Source organism: Ovis canadensis, chromosome 1 (assembly GCF_042477335.2).
Source record: "Ovis canadensis isolate MfBH-ARS-UI-01 breed Bighorn chromosome 1, ARS-UI_OviCan_v2, whole genome shotgun sequence".
In the NCBI taxonomy this organism is placed as follows: Eukaryota; Metazoa; Chordata; class Mammalia; order Artiodactyla; family Bovidae; genus Ovis; species Ovis canadensis.
In genome coordinates, this window is record NC_091245.1 from 111,633,586 (window position 1) to 111,652,448 (window position 18,863).

Here is an 18,863-nt window from a genome sequence, read left to right on the forward strand (position 1 = left end):
TTGCCTGAGAGACAGAAACTCTGGATGAAGAGGGTGGGGAGTCAGCATTTTTCCTTTGGCCAGGAAGTGAACCACATGCAAATGAGTAACACAATAGAATTCAAATGGGCCTCTGGTCTTTATGCTCTGGCTAACGGAAGCACTTTGAGAGCAACAAAAAGAACCCCATTGTCTGCACCACCATATGTGGCCAGAATTGAAGGAGCAGGATAAAGATACAAGTAACATGTATTTTTCAACCCGCAGTTCGCAGAGTATCTCTCATATATTAGCATATTTCATCCTAATAACGCTGCTTAGTAGTTTCACCATCCTCATTTCACAAACGAAGAAAGTTTGACTCAGGGAGTGCAAGTGACTTGCTGAAGGTCACACAGCAGGCACTCCATAGGTAGAGCTCTCCCCGACCCAATCTACTCCATTCGCCTGCCAAGGCCAGCCCCTCACCTCTCCACCCTGCACCCCATCTCTAGCCCATGCTTTCAGGCGTGTGAATAACAGATAAGAGGAGGGAGGGATTCCCTGGTGGGCCAGTGCTTAGGACTCTGTTCTTCCACTGCACAAGGCATGAATTCAGTCCCTGGTCAGAGAACTAAGATCCCGCACACTGAGTGTGGCAAGGTCAAAAGAGAGAGAGATGAGAGCAGGGAAGGAGAATGGAGAGCCCACCTTTTTCATATCCTTCAGCTCTTCCTCCTGCTCCATCCGCAGCTGGTTGGCTCTCTGCAGAAGGTTCTGGGCCCTCTCCTTGGCTGCCTCCTCCAGGTCGCTGAGCTTCCTGTTGTTCCTCCAAACCATTTCCTTCTGTTTCATGATTTTCTTGCGTGTGGTCACTGTGTCCTACGGGAGCCACGCTGGCATCAGCGGGGACTTGCTCCAGCGCTCCGTGCCCTGGGCACTAGCCTGGCTGCCGTGGGTGACCTCAGATGAGTTTCACATCACCCCATCGCACTGTCCCAGGCCAGAGGTCTCCCAGCCTGGCGTCCTCACCCCTCCCTGGCCCCGCAGTTGCTCCCGCCAGATCTTTATTCTGTAACACATCTTCTTTAGCACATTCACGCCTTGCTTCAGGGTCCCCTAACTAAAGCTCCCAGTCTTGTGGGAGGCTGGCCTCTCCCCAGCCCTTCTCGTCAACCCCCACTCTGCGAAGATGGGGTCGGGGTTAGGTACCACAATGGCTTCCTTCTCCTTCTTGAAGGCCTGCTCCCTGGCCTCGAGTTCTTCTCTAGTCAGGACGTGGGATGCCCATTTGATCCGCTCAAACTCCTCAGGGCTCAGGATAAGGGATTGCCCGGAAGGGTCCTTGGTGGGAATGCTGACACAAAGAATGAGTAAAATTAGGCAGGGGTGGCGGGGGGGCGGGGGGTGCTCTTAGCACTACTCTGCAGGCTGCTCTGCTCTCTACCCCACCCTCATCACTGCCCATCCTGCCTCAGAGAATCGGGCAGGAGAGACAGCGGAATGGGTCCACTGGGGAGAAGCAGTCTCAGGCAAGGGTAGAGTAGCATCACCGGCTAAAAAAGGAACATTTTAAGGACTTTGTCTAAAAGGTCCGGTCACATGTTACCTCCTCTGCACCCGCCCCCATGTACCCGTACGCATCCACCTCCTCCCCTCCGCTGTCCCTGCCTGTGCTGTGGGCAACGTCTGTTTGCCTTTCTAGATCACAAGCTCCTGCGGGATTCAGGCTCTGCCGTAATCCCACAGGCAGCCCGGTCTCTGGCTCAGCACTGGGCACAGAGTGAGGACTCAAAATAAAGCTGCCGAATTGAACTTTTAAAACAGATGATTCCTCAAGAATGACATAAAAAGGGCAAGGGCACGCCAGACGAGGATGAAGCGGAGGCCAGTGAGGAACAAAACCATCCCTGTGCCTCCAGCCCAGAGGGAAGCTTTGAACCCTAAATATTAATTAAAATCAACAATAGCCAGAGACATGTCTACAGACTTTCCTAGCTGCCCAACGCATTCAACAAACCAATAGGTAATTATAATGATTACAAACAGATGACATACATTAGCGATGGAGCAGGGGAGTGGGCATAAAGCTGCTTCTGGGTGGGGCGTCTAACAGGCACATGGTAAACAGACGCAGATGGTCTGAGGCAGGAAGTGAAACCTCATCCCATAAAACTGGTTGGGGAGAGGTGTCCAGGAGGTGGACACATGAGTAAGTGGACTTGAGGCTTAGCCAAGACTTTGTTTTTCCCTGGGCGCTGTGGCCCCAAACAGCCTGGTATCTGAAGTGACTAGGAATGATGTGAATCTGAGACAGCATCTTGTGTTGTTCTCAGAACCCTGACAAGTTACCCGAGACTTTGCCTCCAACGTGTTTTTAGGGCTGGACCAGTCCAAGAAGGAGCCCTTGGGACTTCACTGGTCATCCAGTGATTAAGAATCTGTTTGGCTTGGTAACAACCTAGAGGGGTGGGATGGGGACAGAGGTGAGGGGATGTTTAAGTGGGAGAGGCCATGCATAAACCCATGGCTGATTCATGTGCGTGTATGGTAGAAACCAGTGCAATACTATAAAGCAATTATCCTTCAATTAACAATACATTTTTAAAAAAAGACTCTGCCTTGCAATGCAGGGGACGCTGTTTCCTTCCCTGGCTGGGAACTATGACCCCACATTTGGCAGAGCGACTAAGCTTGCACACCGCAACCACTGAGCCTGCGCACGCTGGAGCGTGACATCCCTCAGGGCTCAAGGAAGATCCCGTGTGCCCCTACTAACACCCGACTCAGCTAAACACAGAAATAAATAAATAAAGAGAAGAAGCCCTTTCTTGGGCCACAAGCGTGTCTGCAGGGCCGCTACCACATCTGGCCCTTCAATGCCAGAGCTGACCAGACAGTGCTCTTGGACCTGTGGACCAGCCCTGCCTCCCCAGATCGCGACACAGGATGCATTTTCTGGGAATGCAAGTTTGTCGTGAGTGGAGCCATAGTTGGAAGAACGGTTTAGAGAATGGAGCACCAGCAGAAGAGCTGAACCTCTGAGTGACAGGGTTGGCTCCCTTCATGTGACTGAGCTGGGCCTAACCCCGCAGGAGGGGCCCAAGCAAGGGGGCTGCTGCAGTCAGGAAGCCGTGCTGAGCTAATCCCAAAGGAACCCCAGAGCTTTGGGGAATTTCCTCTTCTGGCCTCAGAGCCTGGGAAGAAGCCCTAGGACTAATTAGGCATCTGGTCAGTTTTTCCTTTGCTTCAGATTCTTGATGCGGCCAGAAGGAAATGACTCATCTGGACACCTCCCCGACCCAGTGCACTATTCAGGGCTCAGAAGGGACCCCCTCCCCCAAGAACCTACCATCTACCAGCCCCACAGGACCCACAGTAGCCAGTAGCTGGGAATCGAGGGCAGTGGTGGTAATAGATATAAGGCGGGGAGAAGCAGGTCAAAATGGAGAAGAAACAGGAAGCAAGAAACCAAAGGCAGGAAATGGATAGGAAAGAGGTGGGGTCTGCAGCGACAGGATGAGACCAGGTAGGCTCCCCCTCCCCCAACACATGTCCTCACAGAAGGGCTCCGTGCCCTGGGTACTCACATTAGCTCCCGGACCATGTCCCGGGTGATGAGCTGGATGCTCTCCGGCTTGTGGTCCAAGCCCAGCGCCGTGAGAGTTTTCCGAATGGCATGCTTGTCTCGGAGCAGCACGATGGGGCTGTCACTCCGGGTCAGGGGCTGGGGGGTCAGGAAGGGCAGCTTAGAAGCTGGTCACCCCACTTCTTGCTGGTTAGTGGAGGGTGGCATCTCCACCCCATCCAGCGTCAGGGGAAATCAGCTGGAGCCCAGACTGCAGGGGCACCCAGAGTAGCCAGGGCACGGAGCAAGCAGCGTGGCGGCCAGATGTGATATGTAACGACCGGCTCTCCGAGAGCAAGGCTTCTCTATAACTCGTGCAGATACTCCCAGAGGGATTGGAGGCCCAGGGAGAGTTTTGCTAGTGTGTGTCCATTCCTAACCTGAAACCATCAGGAATGAAAATTTGGGGTATTTTGGTTCTTCTCCCTCCATCATTTACAAAAGAAAAACTAATTAGCTCTCTTGGACCACATTGAGGGTCTTTAGCATACAGTTCCTTAGGGACATATTCAATCTATGATATTTGTTATTTTCAGTCTTTTCTAATTATTAATTTACTTTGATCCGCCCCCCCCCAAAAAAAGCCCTATGGGGGAAGTTAGAAATATGGCCTGGTGGATCTGCCCTTAAATCTAATATGATGAGGCAGTCAGTGAGTTAGAATTCAGCAAGGAAAACACAAATTAGACACATGAGTTTTTTTCAACTTTCTGACCATGAAGGAGTTAGATAACAAGAACACAAAATCATTTGTTTCAGGGAATTGTCCACAGAGGAGAGGACTTCATGTGTCATGAACACAGTGTCTGCGATCCTGAGTGCAGGCAGGGGCATGGCTTAGGTGGAGCCCTTCCTGTCTGGAGACCGGCACTGCGCACACCCGTTCCCGGGGTGCTGCTGCCGCCTGGCGCCCGTCTCTGCTTCCAAGTGGCTCAACTCAGTCAGGTCACAGGCCGCTTCTGCCCTCTGCTGCCGGCTGGGAGGCTTCCGAGACTCTGGTCCAACAATAAGCCCAGAAGACTGAGCCAGGAATAGGCAGCGTGCCACCGCCCCCTTTGGCAAGCCGGCAGGACTAAATCTGGAGAAGCGGGCCATTTCCAAACCTGTCTTCACTTTAGCTAGAAGAGTCCCCATGGACTCAAGACAAATAAACAACATGACTGTAAGTGAAAGTGAATTGCTTTGATTCTTTCCCTTGTCAATAGGAAACAGCTTCTAAAGGCAGAAAGATACCCATCTGGAACAATCTGGAAAGTCCTTTTTGATTCACAGTGAGAAGACTGAAGGGTAAGGGTAGACATCAAAAAGACCCTGATGCTGGGAAAGACTGAGGGCAAGAGGAGGAGGCAACAGAGGATGAGATGGTTGGACGGCATCACTGACTCAGTGGACATGAGTTTGAGCAAACGCCCAGAGATAGTAAAGGACTAAGAAGCCTGGTGTGCTGCAGTCCGTGGGGTCACAAAGAATTGGATATAACTTAGCAACTGAACTGCAACAAAGGGGAGACATCAGCTCTTCTCTCCCTGGTCTACCTGCAGCTAGTGGTGTTCATGCCAGTGCTTAAACCACTACTGGTGTCTTTCTTCTTTTTCCCTTTCCTCTATTTTTTTCTCTCTTTTTTCCTCCCTTCAAGTTTTATTGGGACATAGTTGACCTACTGTTTCAGTTCAGTTCAGCCACTCAGTTGTGTCCGACTCTTTGCAACCCCATGAACCTCAGCACGCCAGGCCTCCCTGTCCATCACCAACTCCTGGAGTTTACTCAAACTTATGTCCATTGAGTCGGTGATGCCATAGAGCCATCTCATCCTCTGTCATCCCCTTCTCCTCCTGCCTTCAATCTTTCCCAGCACCAGGGTCTTTTCAAATGAGTCAACTCTTAGCATCAGGTGGCCAAAATATTGGAGTTTCAGCTTCAACATCAGTCCTTCCAACGAACACCCAGGACTGATTTCCTTTAGGATGGACTGGTTGGATCTCCTTGTAGTCCAAGGGGCTCTCAAGAATCTTCTCCAACACCACAGCTCAAAGGCATCAATTCTTCAGTGCTCAGCTTTCTTTACAGTCCATCTCTCACATCCATACATGACCACTGGAAAAACCATAGCCTTGTCTACATGACCCTACTGTTTAGGTTTAAGGTATAGTATAACTATTTGATTTTCCATCATGAAGTGATAATCACAGTAAGTTTAGAAAACAGCCGTCATCTCATATCGATACAAAATTGAAAAAAACAGACAAATTTTTCTGTGCTGAGAACTCTTAGGATTTACTCTCTTAACAGCTCCAACGTCCCTTTTCTTTCTCAATCTCTCACCGCTCTTCTCTCCGCATCTCATTCTCTCGTTCTCCTCCCTTCCCACCTTCTGAATGTCATGTGTAACCAAGATCGCTCCAAGTAACTCTCTGGCTCTCCTTCTCTAGTCATCAACCTCTTAGACTGGGTGATATTTGCAAATAAATATTTACTTGCTCGTTTTCCAAAGCAGAGTAACTGTTTTAGCTGAGCAGCTGGGAAAGAAGGATGATTTGTGTTCTACTCTGAGCTATTCTTGGATGGAGGGGGGATTATGTTGAACAACAATTATGTTGTTCTATATCTGCAAGCCTGGGCCACCGACACTCAGACGTTTCCATCACAGGGCGTTCGCTGAGCAGAGCAGACACTGAGGGTTCAGCAGTTGAGCCTCCATTCAGCATTATAACACATCTTCAAATGCTGCACAGATGTAAAGATCTCAAGGGTGGAGGAAACCAGGTAGCCTGTTTACATGAGCCCCACAAAGTGTCTGAGCTTGTCCACTAGAGCCTCAGAAACCCCCAATTCCTTCAGTCTGAGAGTTCCCTGGGAGAGGGGGTGACCTGTCCAGAGCTAGCTTTGTCCTGAGCCAACACTAGCCAGTTCAGGTCACTGCCTCCAGGTGACAGCTCCCTGGAGGGACTGAGTGACCATTACCTTGATAGCTCCAAAAAGGCTCTCATCCACCTCGGAGCTCAGGGCTTTGGTCCGATAGCGAGGCCTACTCCTTGACCTGTTGGAAGCAGTAGAGGCGGAGCTCAGCACGCCAGCTGTGCTTAATGGCTGCAAGGAGAGGCAGAAATTTGGGCTCATCAGTACTGACCGCCATCTATACCCCGGGCAAGGCAGACGCTTCGCCAGCCCGTGCTGAGGGAAGGTTGGGTGGGTGTTTGGGAAAGCACCTGGGTAAATCCTGAAACACAGGAGACACCCTACAGGAGCAGTGGCTTCCCTGGACACCAGCCCAGCAAGAAGGAGGACTTCTGAGGTTTCTGAGCTGAAGAAGTCCAAGCCCTTGCACAGCAGGGAAGGAAGGAGGGCAGGAGGATGATTCAGTGTCAGCCCAGTTCTCGTTTCCCGCGAGCAGTCTCTTGTGAGGCCACATGGGCTCTCCTCTCCAGAAATGCAGTGTCGTCACCTCCAACCTCGTCATCTGAACACCAAGCCCCCTTCACAGCTGATGCTACCATCTGACCTCCTCCATGCCCCCACCATCTCACAAGGTTACGGTAGGGATCCAAGGACACTAATGCCGAGCAGCACCTTGCACACAGCCGGCAGGTGGTTGATGCCTGATAAACTTCAGTGGATGAACGACTGCCAGCTGCAATCAGGCAAACAGGTTCACCCTGAACTTGTGTCCACCAGGAGGCTCTGACTCTCAGGACTCCTTGAATGCGCATGTACGTGCAAGCATGCTCAGCCACTTCACTCGTATTCCACTCTTTGCGACCCCATGGACTGTAGCCCGCCAGGCTACACTCGATTTTCCTGGCAAGAATACTGCAGTGGGTTGCCATGCCCTCCTCCAGGGGAACCTCCTGACCCAGTGATCGAACCCGCATCTCCCGCATTGCAGGTAGATTCTTTACCACTGAGTCACTGGGGAAACCCCTTGAACATGCCTGAGTCCGTTTTTAGCCATCCAGTACTCTTCTCGGTTGGATCCTTGTCTCTCCCATCTAATGAGCTGAAGGAGACAGGGATCATCTCCGAGCGTAGAAGCTGAAAACATCAGATAGCTGCCTTCCAAGCCTGGGCAAAGGACCTAGGTGAGCCATCAGCTCCCCCAAGCCTGACAATGAATAGAGAGCTAGTGATATAAGAAGGGGACGTGGAAACCCCTTCTGACAAAGGCAGCAGTGGCAGTCACACCCTGTGTCTGCGGCAATGCTGATAAGGGCACCAGGAGCAGCTGCCATGATAAAGTGCCAGCCCTGGGGGTGGCATCAAGGGTCTTTGCCAGGCCAGTGCCGGGTTGTGATTTGGGCCTCAGTTCTGGCTGCAGTTCCTGTGTGTTTTCATTTTCCAAGCCTAGCTGCCCAGCCTTGGCGTGAACTCTGTGCACTCTCCAAAATCCTCTCCATACATTCCCTTCTCCCTAAATTGGAGTTCTGGCTCTGTTGTTTATAACCAAGAACCCTGACTAACACAACCTCCATTCCCCAAGGTCAGTCTCGCTTCAGCTCAGCCTAAAGAGAAGTCTGTCCCCAGGGGGCGGTTTCTGTGAGGACTGTGGGACAACTCCAGGGTTACCCTAAATCTCATTCTGGAGGAGCCCCCATCTCCTGCAGTTCTCGGAGATGGAAGACCCTGGTGCAAAGGGCTGGACGCGTCAGGTCAACCAGGCCTGGGAATGAGCAGCCGTCAAGGGGACAGGGTAGACAGGGAAATGACCGTGCATTCCAGGTCACTAAACACTGGACGATATGTTTTGAATGCTCTCTCTAATCTGCCATGACCACAGAGAACTCCCTGCAGCACCTGTTCCACCTGTGGCAGGTTTTTGCAGCAAATCGGGCAATTATTCTCCGGCTGGCTCCATTCCATACAAGCATAGCTGAGTGTGCCCTTCCCTCCCAGCCTGGCACAGCCAGCAAAAGGCTCACAGAGGGCGCCTTGCTTTACAGCCTCTGTCAGCCCCAATACAGCAGAGCAGAAAAGCTTGAATTCATGAAAAGTAAATACAGGAGCCCCAAGGATGCCTAATAACAGACTCTGAAGGGTTATTACATGGAGAGTGGGGAGCAACAGCTCCCCTTTCCACCAAAAATAGAATAAGAAGGAATGAATAGAATCCACAACAGGTGGGACTGAGGCAAAGCTTTAGGAATAACCTGAAAAGATGGAGGGCATCGGATCACAAGAGATGGTGTCAGTTCCAAGGGGAAAGGTACAGAGTCTGGCATGTAGCAGGACCTCAATATGCATTTGATGAAGAATGAATGAATGAAACCAAGCAAAACGACCTCTTGAGGTCTGCAGACCAGACTGAGGCAGAAGCCTTTCCAGAATATACCACCACTTCACATTTTCCACATCACGTATGTGGTCTGCGCTGGGGAAAATAACGTATGTGAAAGGGCTTTGGAGCACAGATGGAAAGCATGATTGTTGTTTTGCGTTTGTTTTCCTGTTTCTTTCCAAGGGCTCCTGCAGCCTTCCCCTCAGGCTTGGGCGTCCACCAGACTGGAGGATCCTCCAGTGCTGGGACTGTGTCACCTCCCTCCTACGCCCTTGGTACCCAGGTCAAGAGGAAGTCACACAAGAAATACTCGACTGCCTGAGCCTCGAAGTCAGAACAGAGGAAGGAAAACAGATGTTGACCACAGAAAAGCAGCCGCTGGGCAGAGCAGAAGGAAGCGTTGAGCTCTGGGGTTGGGTGGCTGAGAAACCTCACTCGGGAAATGCTGACTTTGAAGCCACAAGCCTTACACCAGGGTTAGAATAACTAGTTTTGCCAAAAGCAACAAGAAGGATTAGGGAGGTCACTGCGTAAAAGTACTAGAAAAAATGAAGGAACAAGGAGAAATGGAAAGTTAGATCCCTCTGGGCCAGAAGCAGTAGCCAAGAGGTTCTTCCAGGAGGTGAAGGGCTGGTTTTATTTCTTGCATGACTTAACAAATTATAAATATCCCCAAGAAGCTGACCTGTGCCTAGAGTGCTCATCTTCCTTGAGGGAAGGCATCTCTGGTAGGGAAGGAAAGACCTTTGAGGAGACAAGGATGATTGGGGAAGAAGAGGATTGAGACAGAAAAAGATGCCAGCCCTAACCTTTATGTTTTCCTTTTGGTGACCTCGCTGACTCCTTAATTCTTCAAATAGCATCCCATCCTAGGTCTGTAAGAATTCAGCCCCTGCTGGGGGCTCCAGGAGAGACTCTGGTACAGAAAGATTAACTGGTTAACCAGAGTACGATTTTTACATAATTATAAATGCAGGGTGATCTCCCTAATGTACTAAGTTTGAAAGAAAGCAGATTATAAGAAATATCCAAGTATTGCAGTAAAAACGCTCTTACGAAACCGAAATGTGGCACTGAAAGAAAGTTCACAAAAATGTTTAACAGTAATTTCAGGTGAGCATTAGCATCTTAAGGTATTTCTCATTTTTTTGAATTATGATCTGCATTGAAAAGGTAACTCTCTTTATGGCTGAGACAGGGGAAGGGGGCACTATTTTAACTAAACAAAGCAGTGGACCTGGTGCCCTGACTCTGAACACAGAGAGTGCAGCCAGATGTCCTGAGATCCGGGATGTTCAGCTCAATTCCAACAAGACTGAGCTGAAACAGAGCTGGAATGGGGCTGGAACAGAGCGCTGTGGAGTTTCCCTGATGTAACTGTAACACCTGTCAACTGAACAAAGACGAAGCCCTGTCCTTTCCTGGGTGTGCTCTCCACTCAGGGATCTAGTTTCTTTCGTACATAGGTTCACCACCGGCTTCATGCTCTTGACCTGATTCTACCTCCTTTCGGTTACGAAGAAGGTGGGGATGCCCATGTACCAGGCATCTTGCCTTGCACTCAGGTCCTCCCTCTCCTCAAAAACAACCAGGTTGGTCATCTGTGGGGTACCATTTGAAGATGAACACCGAGGCCCTGTCCTTCCTTCTGGGGGATGTTATTTATTGTTTTTGTAAGGGTCCTAGAGGTGTGCCTAATTGTGATCCTGTCTCCAACCATCACCTCTTCCCACTCCTCCAAACAGCCTGAAAAGCTAGTAAGTAGCACCACACACACACCCCCCCACACACACACACACACCCACACACATACACACACACACACCCCTAGCCTGCCAAAGGGCAGAGATCACTAACTTGACCCACTACTTCTCAAAGGTGCTCACATGCCCTGTCCTGTCCAAGGGACTTCAGAAGGGCTCAGTCCACAAACCAAAGCCCCACTCTGAGTGGCCCTTGGATGGGGAATCCCTGATTTGGGTGAGCTGAAGCCCACAACTCTAAACAGGTGCAACTCACTGATTCATTTGACTTGGAGATAAGACATTTTCGAAAGAGGAGAAAAAGAGAACTAACACTTCTTGTGAGCCCTTAGATGCCAAGTGCGATGCTAGGACCTCACAGACATAGCACCGGGCCCATAAACCTATGTGCAAAAGAGACACTAGATCCCCGGGTGGAGATAAATATGGACATCCAGGGATAAATATGCATCATAAAAAGCATAAGTGAAAGGAGACCCCCACTGCAACATTGCAGAAAGTCCTCAGAAGTTGGGAACTGCTCTCCTCCAGAGATTTGTTGCCTTTATCATTAACAAAGCTCTTCTAGAAACTCCAACTTGGGGACCCTGAATTTGAACCGCTTAGTCCCAGAAAAGCAGAGTGACCTCTGAGCATGAAGCGTGTCCACAAGTACATTGAAGGAGCTACCTTTGCCACAGGGTGTGCACCCAGAAATCCTAAGGTTATTTCCAGTAACCCAAGGCTCCAACACCTACCCTCTGCCCCATCTCACTTATCCCTCCGGGACCACACCATCCTCCCTGGATCCCAGACACTACTTTCTTACCTTCTCCCAGGCATGCTGTCCTTTCAAACCCTCATGTCATCCTGTCCACCCCAGGGAACTGCAGGCCTGCTAGACCAGTCTCAGTCCCTCCAACTGGGGTCTCCTGCATTGCAGGTGGATTCTTTACCAACTGAACTATCAGGGAAGCCCCAATCCCTTTCCAGGGACTTTCAAATCTGGTACCCTATCCATTCATTCACTTATTGGTTTGCAAATGTTTGTTGAGTACCTGTGAGTGACCCAGAGCCCCAATAACAAGAGAAAACTGAGGTTCGGGGATATTAGGTGACATACACATTGTCGCACTACTAGTCAGACATGGTGCCCTGACTTTGAACACAGAGAGTGCAGCCCTTAAAATACTGCAGTACCAGATGTCCTGAGAGCCTGGATGCTCAGCTCAAATCCAACAAGACAGAGCTGGCGCCCGGCTGGAACAGGGCGGGCACAGGGCCCTGTGGAGTTTCCCTGACTTAACTGTAACACCTGTCAACTGAACAAATATGAAGGCTTGTCCTTTTCCTGGGTGTGCTCTCCACCCGGGTATCTAATGTCTCTTTTGCACATAGGTTCATATAGGCAGAACATAACCTGTAATCTGGCCTCCTCACCAGTGTTTTTTCCACGTCACATCCCACAGTCCCCAGCCAGATGGGAGGGGTAAGCGGATTGGGACAGCACTTTTCCAGCTCCTCGGCTAGGCCCCAGATTACATTTCCAGGCGCGATCGACCCCACTCCTTATTTCTCTCTTGGATTCCCCCTCCGGACTTCCCTAACCTCTTCTAAGGCTGCCATCGCTGTTCCTGGACCTTCTGACCCCCACACCCAACTTCTTTCCGCACCCCCCCCCCGCTCAGATCCTCATTTTCCCCACCCAGAACCTCATTTTCCTCGCCCAGAACCCCAATACAATTGAAAACACGTGAGGTCCCCATCCGAGGTTCTCCACACCCGGGACCTCACCATCTCAGCCGCACGCCCCAGCTCGGCGCCTCCACCGCGTCTGCAGCCCACACCACCACTTCCGCGCAGGGTGTTGACGCGTTACCATAGTAACCAAGAACGCGCGCTCCTCGATCCAGGCCCCGCCCCCGTTTGGCGGAGGGGCGAGCGCAGTGGCTTCAGGAGCCCGAGCCTGTGCCTGTGTCCATTCCCGCCGGCCCTGAAGCAGGGAACCGTATCTCTGAAAGAACGACCCTCTCTGGAGCGCCCCGCTCTTCACTTTGCTTTGACTGAACTCTTAGGTCAAGATCCAAATTGTCAAGGGCCTAGCATGGGTCCGGGTCTAACTGCTGCCAGCCCCTCCAGGTTCACGATTTCCCCCCTACTCATTTAGGTTACCATGGTTACCGTTGCCCCAGTGTGCAGGAGCCAAGCCAAACCCTGATGAGAATTTAGTCTGCAGAGAAGCAAGCAGGATCCCCCTAAACAACTTTCAAAACAGCAGAGTCTGGTTTGACCAAAGAAAGGACTTCCAGCAGTGAGGATATGTATGCAGTTTAAGGAGCAGTTCCTTAAAATGTTGACTTCAGACCTCCAGCTCAGAATTACCTGGGAAAGTTTATTCAAAATAAAATGTAGATTCTACCAGAGTATCTGAAATCGAAATCTATGGACCTGGCTCTAGGGAACCCGCCTTTTAACCCTTCCCGGTTTGTATGTACTGTTTTGGAAAGCTTTTTAGGAGTTTTACGATTTTCGAAGTTTGGTTTGGCACCTCTGCCTCCCAATCTTCTTGCAATGCAGGAGACCCCTGTTGGTTTCCTGGGTCGGGAAGATTCCCTGGAGACGGAAACGGCAACCCACTCCAGTATTCTTGCCTAGAGAATCCCATGGACAGAGGAGCCTGGCAGGCTACAGTGCGTAGGGTCGCAAGAGTCGGACAGGATTTAGTGACTAAACCCTACGCCCTCCCAACCTGCAGGGAGAGAATTGAACTGGTCCCCCCAGCCATACCTGCTCCAAGCCTCAAAAAAAACCCTTTTCCACCCGACCAATACACTGAACTCCTGGACCAAAAAGAAGCGATGACTGCAGTCCTATGAGCCTCTTCCCCACCCCTAGACGTCTCTCCACAGCCCACCTTTCTGGAATTTGCTCCACCCGGACTTTTGTGTTGCAGAGCCAGTCACTGCCTCCTGTGACACACTCGGGGTGAAGGATTGGCAGCGGAGTTAGGGTTGCAGAGGGCTGTTTACAAGCTTCAGGGGAGTGGGGGAAGGGAAGCCAGGTCACCCCCAGCTATTTTTAAAAGGACTCAACTCTGGCAAGCTTCACATTCCTTCCCCAGATTTCCCAGCCTTAGCTCCTTTGGGATCCTGCGGACAAATTGAGGGAGTGGGGCAGGCTGAAAGTGTTGGAGGTGAGATCAGAGGGAGGGGGAGGCAAGAATAGCTATCCTCCCAGGGACAATCCTCCCAGCTTGAGGGCCGGTGGGGGAAGGGTTTGGGCTTTCCTGCTGCTGGCACCCTTCCTTCCCCAGGCTCTTCCCTGGAGCCCAGAGAGGAAGGAAGATGAAGTAAGCAGTCCCCTGAGGATTGGATACTTCCTCTACATTTTCCACCCAGTTCTCACAGCCGCATCTATATGGAGGTAGTTATTATCCCCATCACCAAAGAGGATACTAAGGGCAAGTGAGTTAACTGTCCGAACTCAAAAGTTCTCAACCCAGGCTGCCTCTCTGAGGAAAAGGACTGAGGTTGACTCAGGAAGAAGGGGGATGAAGGAATGCAAGGTAAAGGAATTGCCTCCCAGGATTTTGTCCCTGGTGGCTCAGACGGTAAAGAATCTACCTGCAATGAGGACATGCCGGTTGGATCCCTGGGTCAGGAAGATACCCTGGAGGAGAAATGGCAGCTCACTCCAGTATTCTTACCTGGAGAATCCCATGGATAGAGGAGCCTGGTGGGCTACAGTCCGTGGGGTCACAAAGAGTCAGATGTGACTGAAGCGACTTAGCATGGATGCAGCTTCAAAAGAAAGTTGAGGGAATTCCATGGTATTCCAGTGATTAGGACTTGGAGTTTCCACTGAAGGGGCATGGGTTTGATTACTGGTCTGGGAACTAGGATCCTGCATGCCACACAGCCCCGTCAAAAAAAAAATTGCTTGAAAAATGGACAGAGGATCTGAATCAATGTTTTTCCAGAGAAAACATACAACAGCCAACAGGTACATGAAAAGATGCTCAATATCACTATCAGGAAAATGCGAATCAAAACCACAATGACATATCACCTCACACATGTTAGAATGACTATTATCAAAAAGACAAGAGCTAATAAAGCACTTATCCTTCAATAAAAAATAAATTAATTAAGAAAAAAAGACAATAAGTGTTGCTGGGGATGTAGAGAAAAGGGAATCCTTGTTTACTGTTGTGGGAATGGAAATTGGTACAGCCTCTTTGGAAAACAGTATAGAGGTTCCTCAAATAATTAAAAATGGAACTACCGTATGATCCAACAATTCCACTTATGAGTATTTATCCAAAGGAAATGAAAACACTCCTTAAAAGGATATATGAACCCCATGTTCACTACAGCAATAGCCAAGACATGGAAGCAACCTAAATATCCATCAATGTATAAAGAGAATATGGTGCGTGTATATATACAATGGAATATTTTTCAGTTATTTGTTTAAAAAGAACTGAAATCTTGCTATTTGCAACAACATGGGTCATCCTTGAGGGCATCATGCTAAGTGAAATAAGTCAAATAGAGGAAAACAAATACAATATGGTATCTCTTATATGTGGAACCTCAAAAAGAGAGAACTCATAGGTACAGAGAACAGACCGGTGACTGTCAGAGGCAGAATAGGGGTAAAAAAATACAAACTTCCAGTTGTAAGTCCTGGGACTTCTCTGGCTGTCCAGTGGTCAAGACGCCACATCTCCACTGCAGGGGGCATAGGTTCTGTCCCTGACTGGGGGACTAAGATCCCATTCACCATGCAGCATGGCCAAAAAAATAATAAAAGTCCTGGGGATGTAATATACAGCATGGTGTCTCTCGTTAGTAATATTGTAGTGTATATTTGAAAGTTGCAGTATACCCGTGGCAGATTCATGGTGATGTATGTCAAAACTAATACAATATTGTAAAGTAATTAATCTCCAATTAAAATAAATAAATTTATATTAAAAATAAATAAAATAGACACACTAAGAAAAAAAAAGAAAGTTGCAGATCTTAAAAGTTCTCATCCTAGGAAAAAAATTATAACTATACATGGTGATGAATTATTGTGGTGATAATTTCACGATGAATACAAATATGGAACCACTGTAGTGTACTCCTGAAACTAATACAACGTTATATGTTAATTATATCTCAATAAAAGAAATTAATGGATTTATGAAACAAAAGTAATAGAAATGAACCATGAAATCAGTAGAAATTATTTTGAAATTGAGAAGCAAACTGAAACAAAAATTTTCAGATTATCAAAAAAGGTAATCCAATAAATGTTAGTCGTTCAGTTTTCCAACTCTTTGTGACCCCATGGACTGTAGCCCACCAGGCTCCTCTGTCCATGGGATTCTCCAGGCAAGAATACTGGAGTGGGTAGCCCTTCCCTTCTCCAGGGAATCTTTCCAACCCAGGAGTCGGACCTGGTTCTCCACCACTGCAGGCAGATTCTTCACCTTCTGAGTCACCTGGGAAGCCCCAATTCAATAAGAAGAATAGAAAAAATTTTGAACAGAATAAACACTAAAATGAGGTATGACAGTCTGGTCAATGAGTGCCATCAACTCAAAGAATATTTAAGATTACGTACTGAACAATCTCCTCAAATCCTACAACTCATATAAGAAATTTCACAGATTTCTCAAATTTGACAGCAATGGGAAAACTGATACAACAAGAAACTGAAATGAATGAAACATTCTAATCTGTCGATAATAAAAGGGCTGATCAAAATCATGCCAGAGGAAAAACTGGTAGTTCTTGGCTGAGCTACCAGGGAAGCCCATTCTCTATAAAAAGTAATATTAATATTATAAAGCCATTGACATGTGGAGAGACAAAAAATAAGCAGCCAAAAAAAGGTAAAGGCGGAAACTCTTTTACACTTGTTTCAGGCAGCGACTCTGTTGACTTCAGTGTACAACGTGAGAATTGTGAGTTAAGTTTTACTGGGATAAAATGAGGAGCGCAGCCCAGGAGACAGCGCCTCAGATAGCTCCGAGAGACTGCTCAAAGAGGAAGAGGGGAAGGTCACAGGTATGTGATCTTGGTCAAGGAGGAACACAGGCAAGCAAGCCTGTTTATTTTTCAGAAAGGTTCTGCTAGTCTCCTGAAGCTTCTGCTAGTCACAAGAAACAGTCGTCACTATGAAGGATTTTAGTGTTTTACTAGATATGAGGAGATAGAAGAATTGGACTCAAGACCAATTTAGTCTAAAGACCTGTCCTGCCAGTTTTTCAGGAATACAGAGGGCCTCATTTCTGCTCTCCGCCTTGAAGTCCTTCAGGGGGTTGTTGAGGGTCAGCAGCTGCAGCGGCACATGATTCAGTCCTTGCAGAGGGGGATGGTGGGCACCCACGGCAAGAGTCAATTTGTGGCTGAGAAATTCACATGGCTCTTATGTTATTATTATGTATCTTATTCTTATGTATTCTTAACCTTATGTATCTTATTCTTCCAGATGTCATGATGCTTACGGTATTTGCCAGACTTTTTTTTAATGGATAATTTGTTGTGACTTACTATTCTAATTAAGTGTTTGCTGCTGCTGCTGCTGCTGCTAAGTCACTTCAGTCGTGTCTGACTCTGTGTGACCCCATAGACGGCAGCCCACCAGGCTTCCCCATCCCTGGGATTCTCCAGGCAAGAACACTGGAGTGGGTTGCCATTTCCTTCTCCAATGCATGAAAGTGAAAAGTGAAAGGGAAGTCGCTCAGTCGTGTTCTGCTCATAGCGACCCCATGGACTGCAGCCTACCAGGCTCCTCCGTCCATGGGATTCGCCAGGCAAGAGTACTGGAGTGGGCTGCCATCGCCTTCTCCGAATTAAGTGTTTACTCCTCTAATTAAATTTGTATCATTTTTCTTAAAAGGGGCTTCCAAGACTTCAGGCCTCACAAAACCCAGCAGCTCTGCCCCTGATAAGTAGGAGGCAACCTTTCCCTTCTCAGAAAAACTTGGCTCAAATGCCCAACCATGTCCGATGGGACTGGGGCAGGCGCCCTTGCTCTCGCCTCCCAACCTGAGCTGCTCCGCCAGCTGCTCCCTCACTACCCTCTTCCACCTTCTCCCCTGTGCCCTTCCTTTTCTTCCTCTCTTTTCTACTTGCTGTGCATCTTTGGGATTTCCCTCCTTCTGCTCTGACCCCCAAGCTCTCTATTCACTCTCCTCCTCTGCTCTGCCTCATCCAGCATTCTCCTGCCCAGCAAGCCGCCCGAGGGGTGAGAACAATGAGGCACTGCTGGCTGCGGTCGCCTGAGGAAGAGGGCAGGTCTGGATTCTCTGCTCAACCCTAGCCCCACCTCTGGCTGCCTGACCCTTCCTACCAAGTCGCCACTCCCAGTGAAGTCTCAGAGTAAACCCTGGATTGTTGGCCGGGAGCCCAGAGCTGAGAGATTTGCTGGGTGCCTCGGGGCTGGGAGCAAAGCCCAAGGCTCAGGCTGGCTCCCATAGCTCCTCCTCACCCCACAGGACCTTGGGGTGCTGAGTTAGGCAGGCCCCATCCAGCTAGTCTCCTGAGATGCTCCCCGTGTTGGCTGAGGCAAGAGGGATAAGAATTTTGACTCTGTGATGAATCAGCACATTTAAATGGGAGGAGCCTGGGAGACAGGGCCCAGGGGAGCCATTTGGTTAAAATGAAAAGTCTGGCCTCTCAGTGGAACATGTCTCCTGCCTAAGAGCAGGAGAAAGGAGACTCTGATTCTTTCTCTGTCTCTTTGAAATGCATTTAGGAACCTGTACTTCTGAGCACAGGGATCAGAGTTGCAGACCCTAGACATGGGATAGTGGGGAGCAGGGCCACACGTGAACAATGGGCAAAAAAGATGGGGCTTCTGCATTCCTATAGAAGTTTTTGTGTTCAGTGCATGGAGTTGTGGGTTAGTAGGGGGTCTGCCACACTCCTGTTCTCTCTGAACTCCTTTGCTGTGTGCACGTATTCTGGCATTTCTCCAGGACCCCACTTCCCTCCTGTGGGAGCTTCTTCTCCATTCTTAGGGGTAACACCTGCCTGTGAAGGGAATTCTAGGAAGCCCACTCAGGTCTCGCTAAAGCAAGACTGTTTCCTAGGCTGTTGAGAGCCTACAGTTCTATCTAGGGCAGCCTGGAGGGAGCTCTCCCCATGACCCGTGCTCCTGAGGCAGCACAGTGAAGAAGGATAGGAGTGACTACGTTTTGGGAGCCAGACCAACAGAGTTTGATCCCCAGAACAGCCGCTTATAGCTGAGAGGCCTTAGGTGACCT

The 18,863-nt window shown here is 49.3% G+C and overlaps 1 protein-coding gene across 4 annotated transcripts in view; it reads right to left on the minus strand.

Annotated features, from left to right (window-relative positions):
* Window positions 1–18,863, minus strand: part of CFAP45 (cilia and flagella associated protein 45) — a 35,452-nt gene that overhangs the window by 15,713 nt on the left and 876 nt on the right. Inside the window, exons 1-5 of one of the 4 annotated variants that reach the window (XM_069577367.1) lie at window positions 12,392–12,494; window positions 6,548–6,673; window positions 3,549–3,685; window positions 1,171–1,315; window positions 670–840 (exon numbers count right to left, since the gene is read on the minus strand). In XM_069577367.1, coding sequence (XP_069433468.1) covers window positions 670–840; window positions 1,171–1,315; window positions 3,549–3,685; window positions 6,548–6,673; window positions 12,392–12,394 — 582 coding nt within the window. In that variant the 5' untranslated portion in view covers window positions 12,395–12,494. Of the gene's footprint in view, window positions 1–669; window positions 841–1,170; window positions 1,316–3,548; window positions 3,686–6,547; window positions 6,674–12,391; window positions 12,495–18,863 lie in introns of those variants that run through there. The other 3 variants (XM_069577400.1, XM_069577389.1, XM_069577378.1) reach the window with 3 other exon arrangements.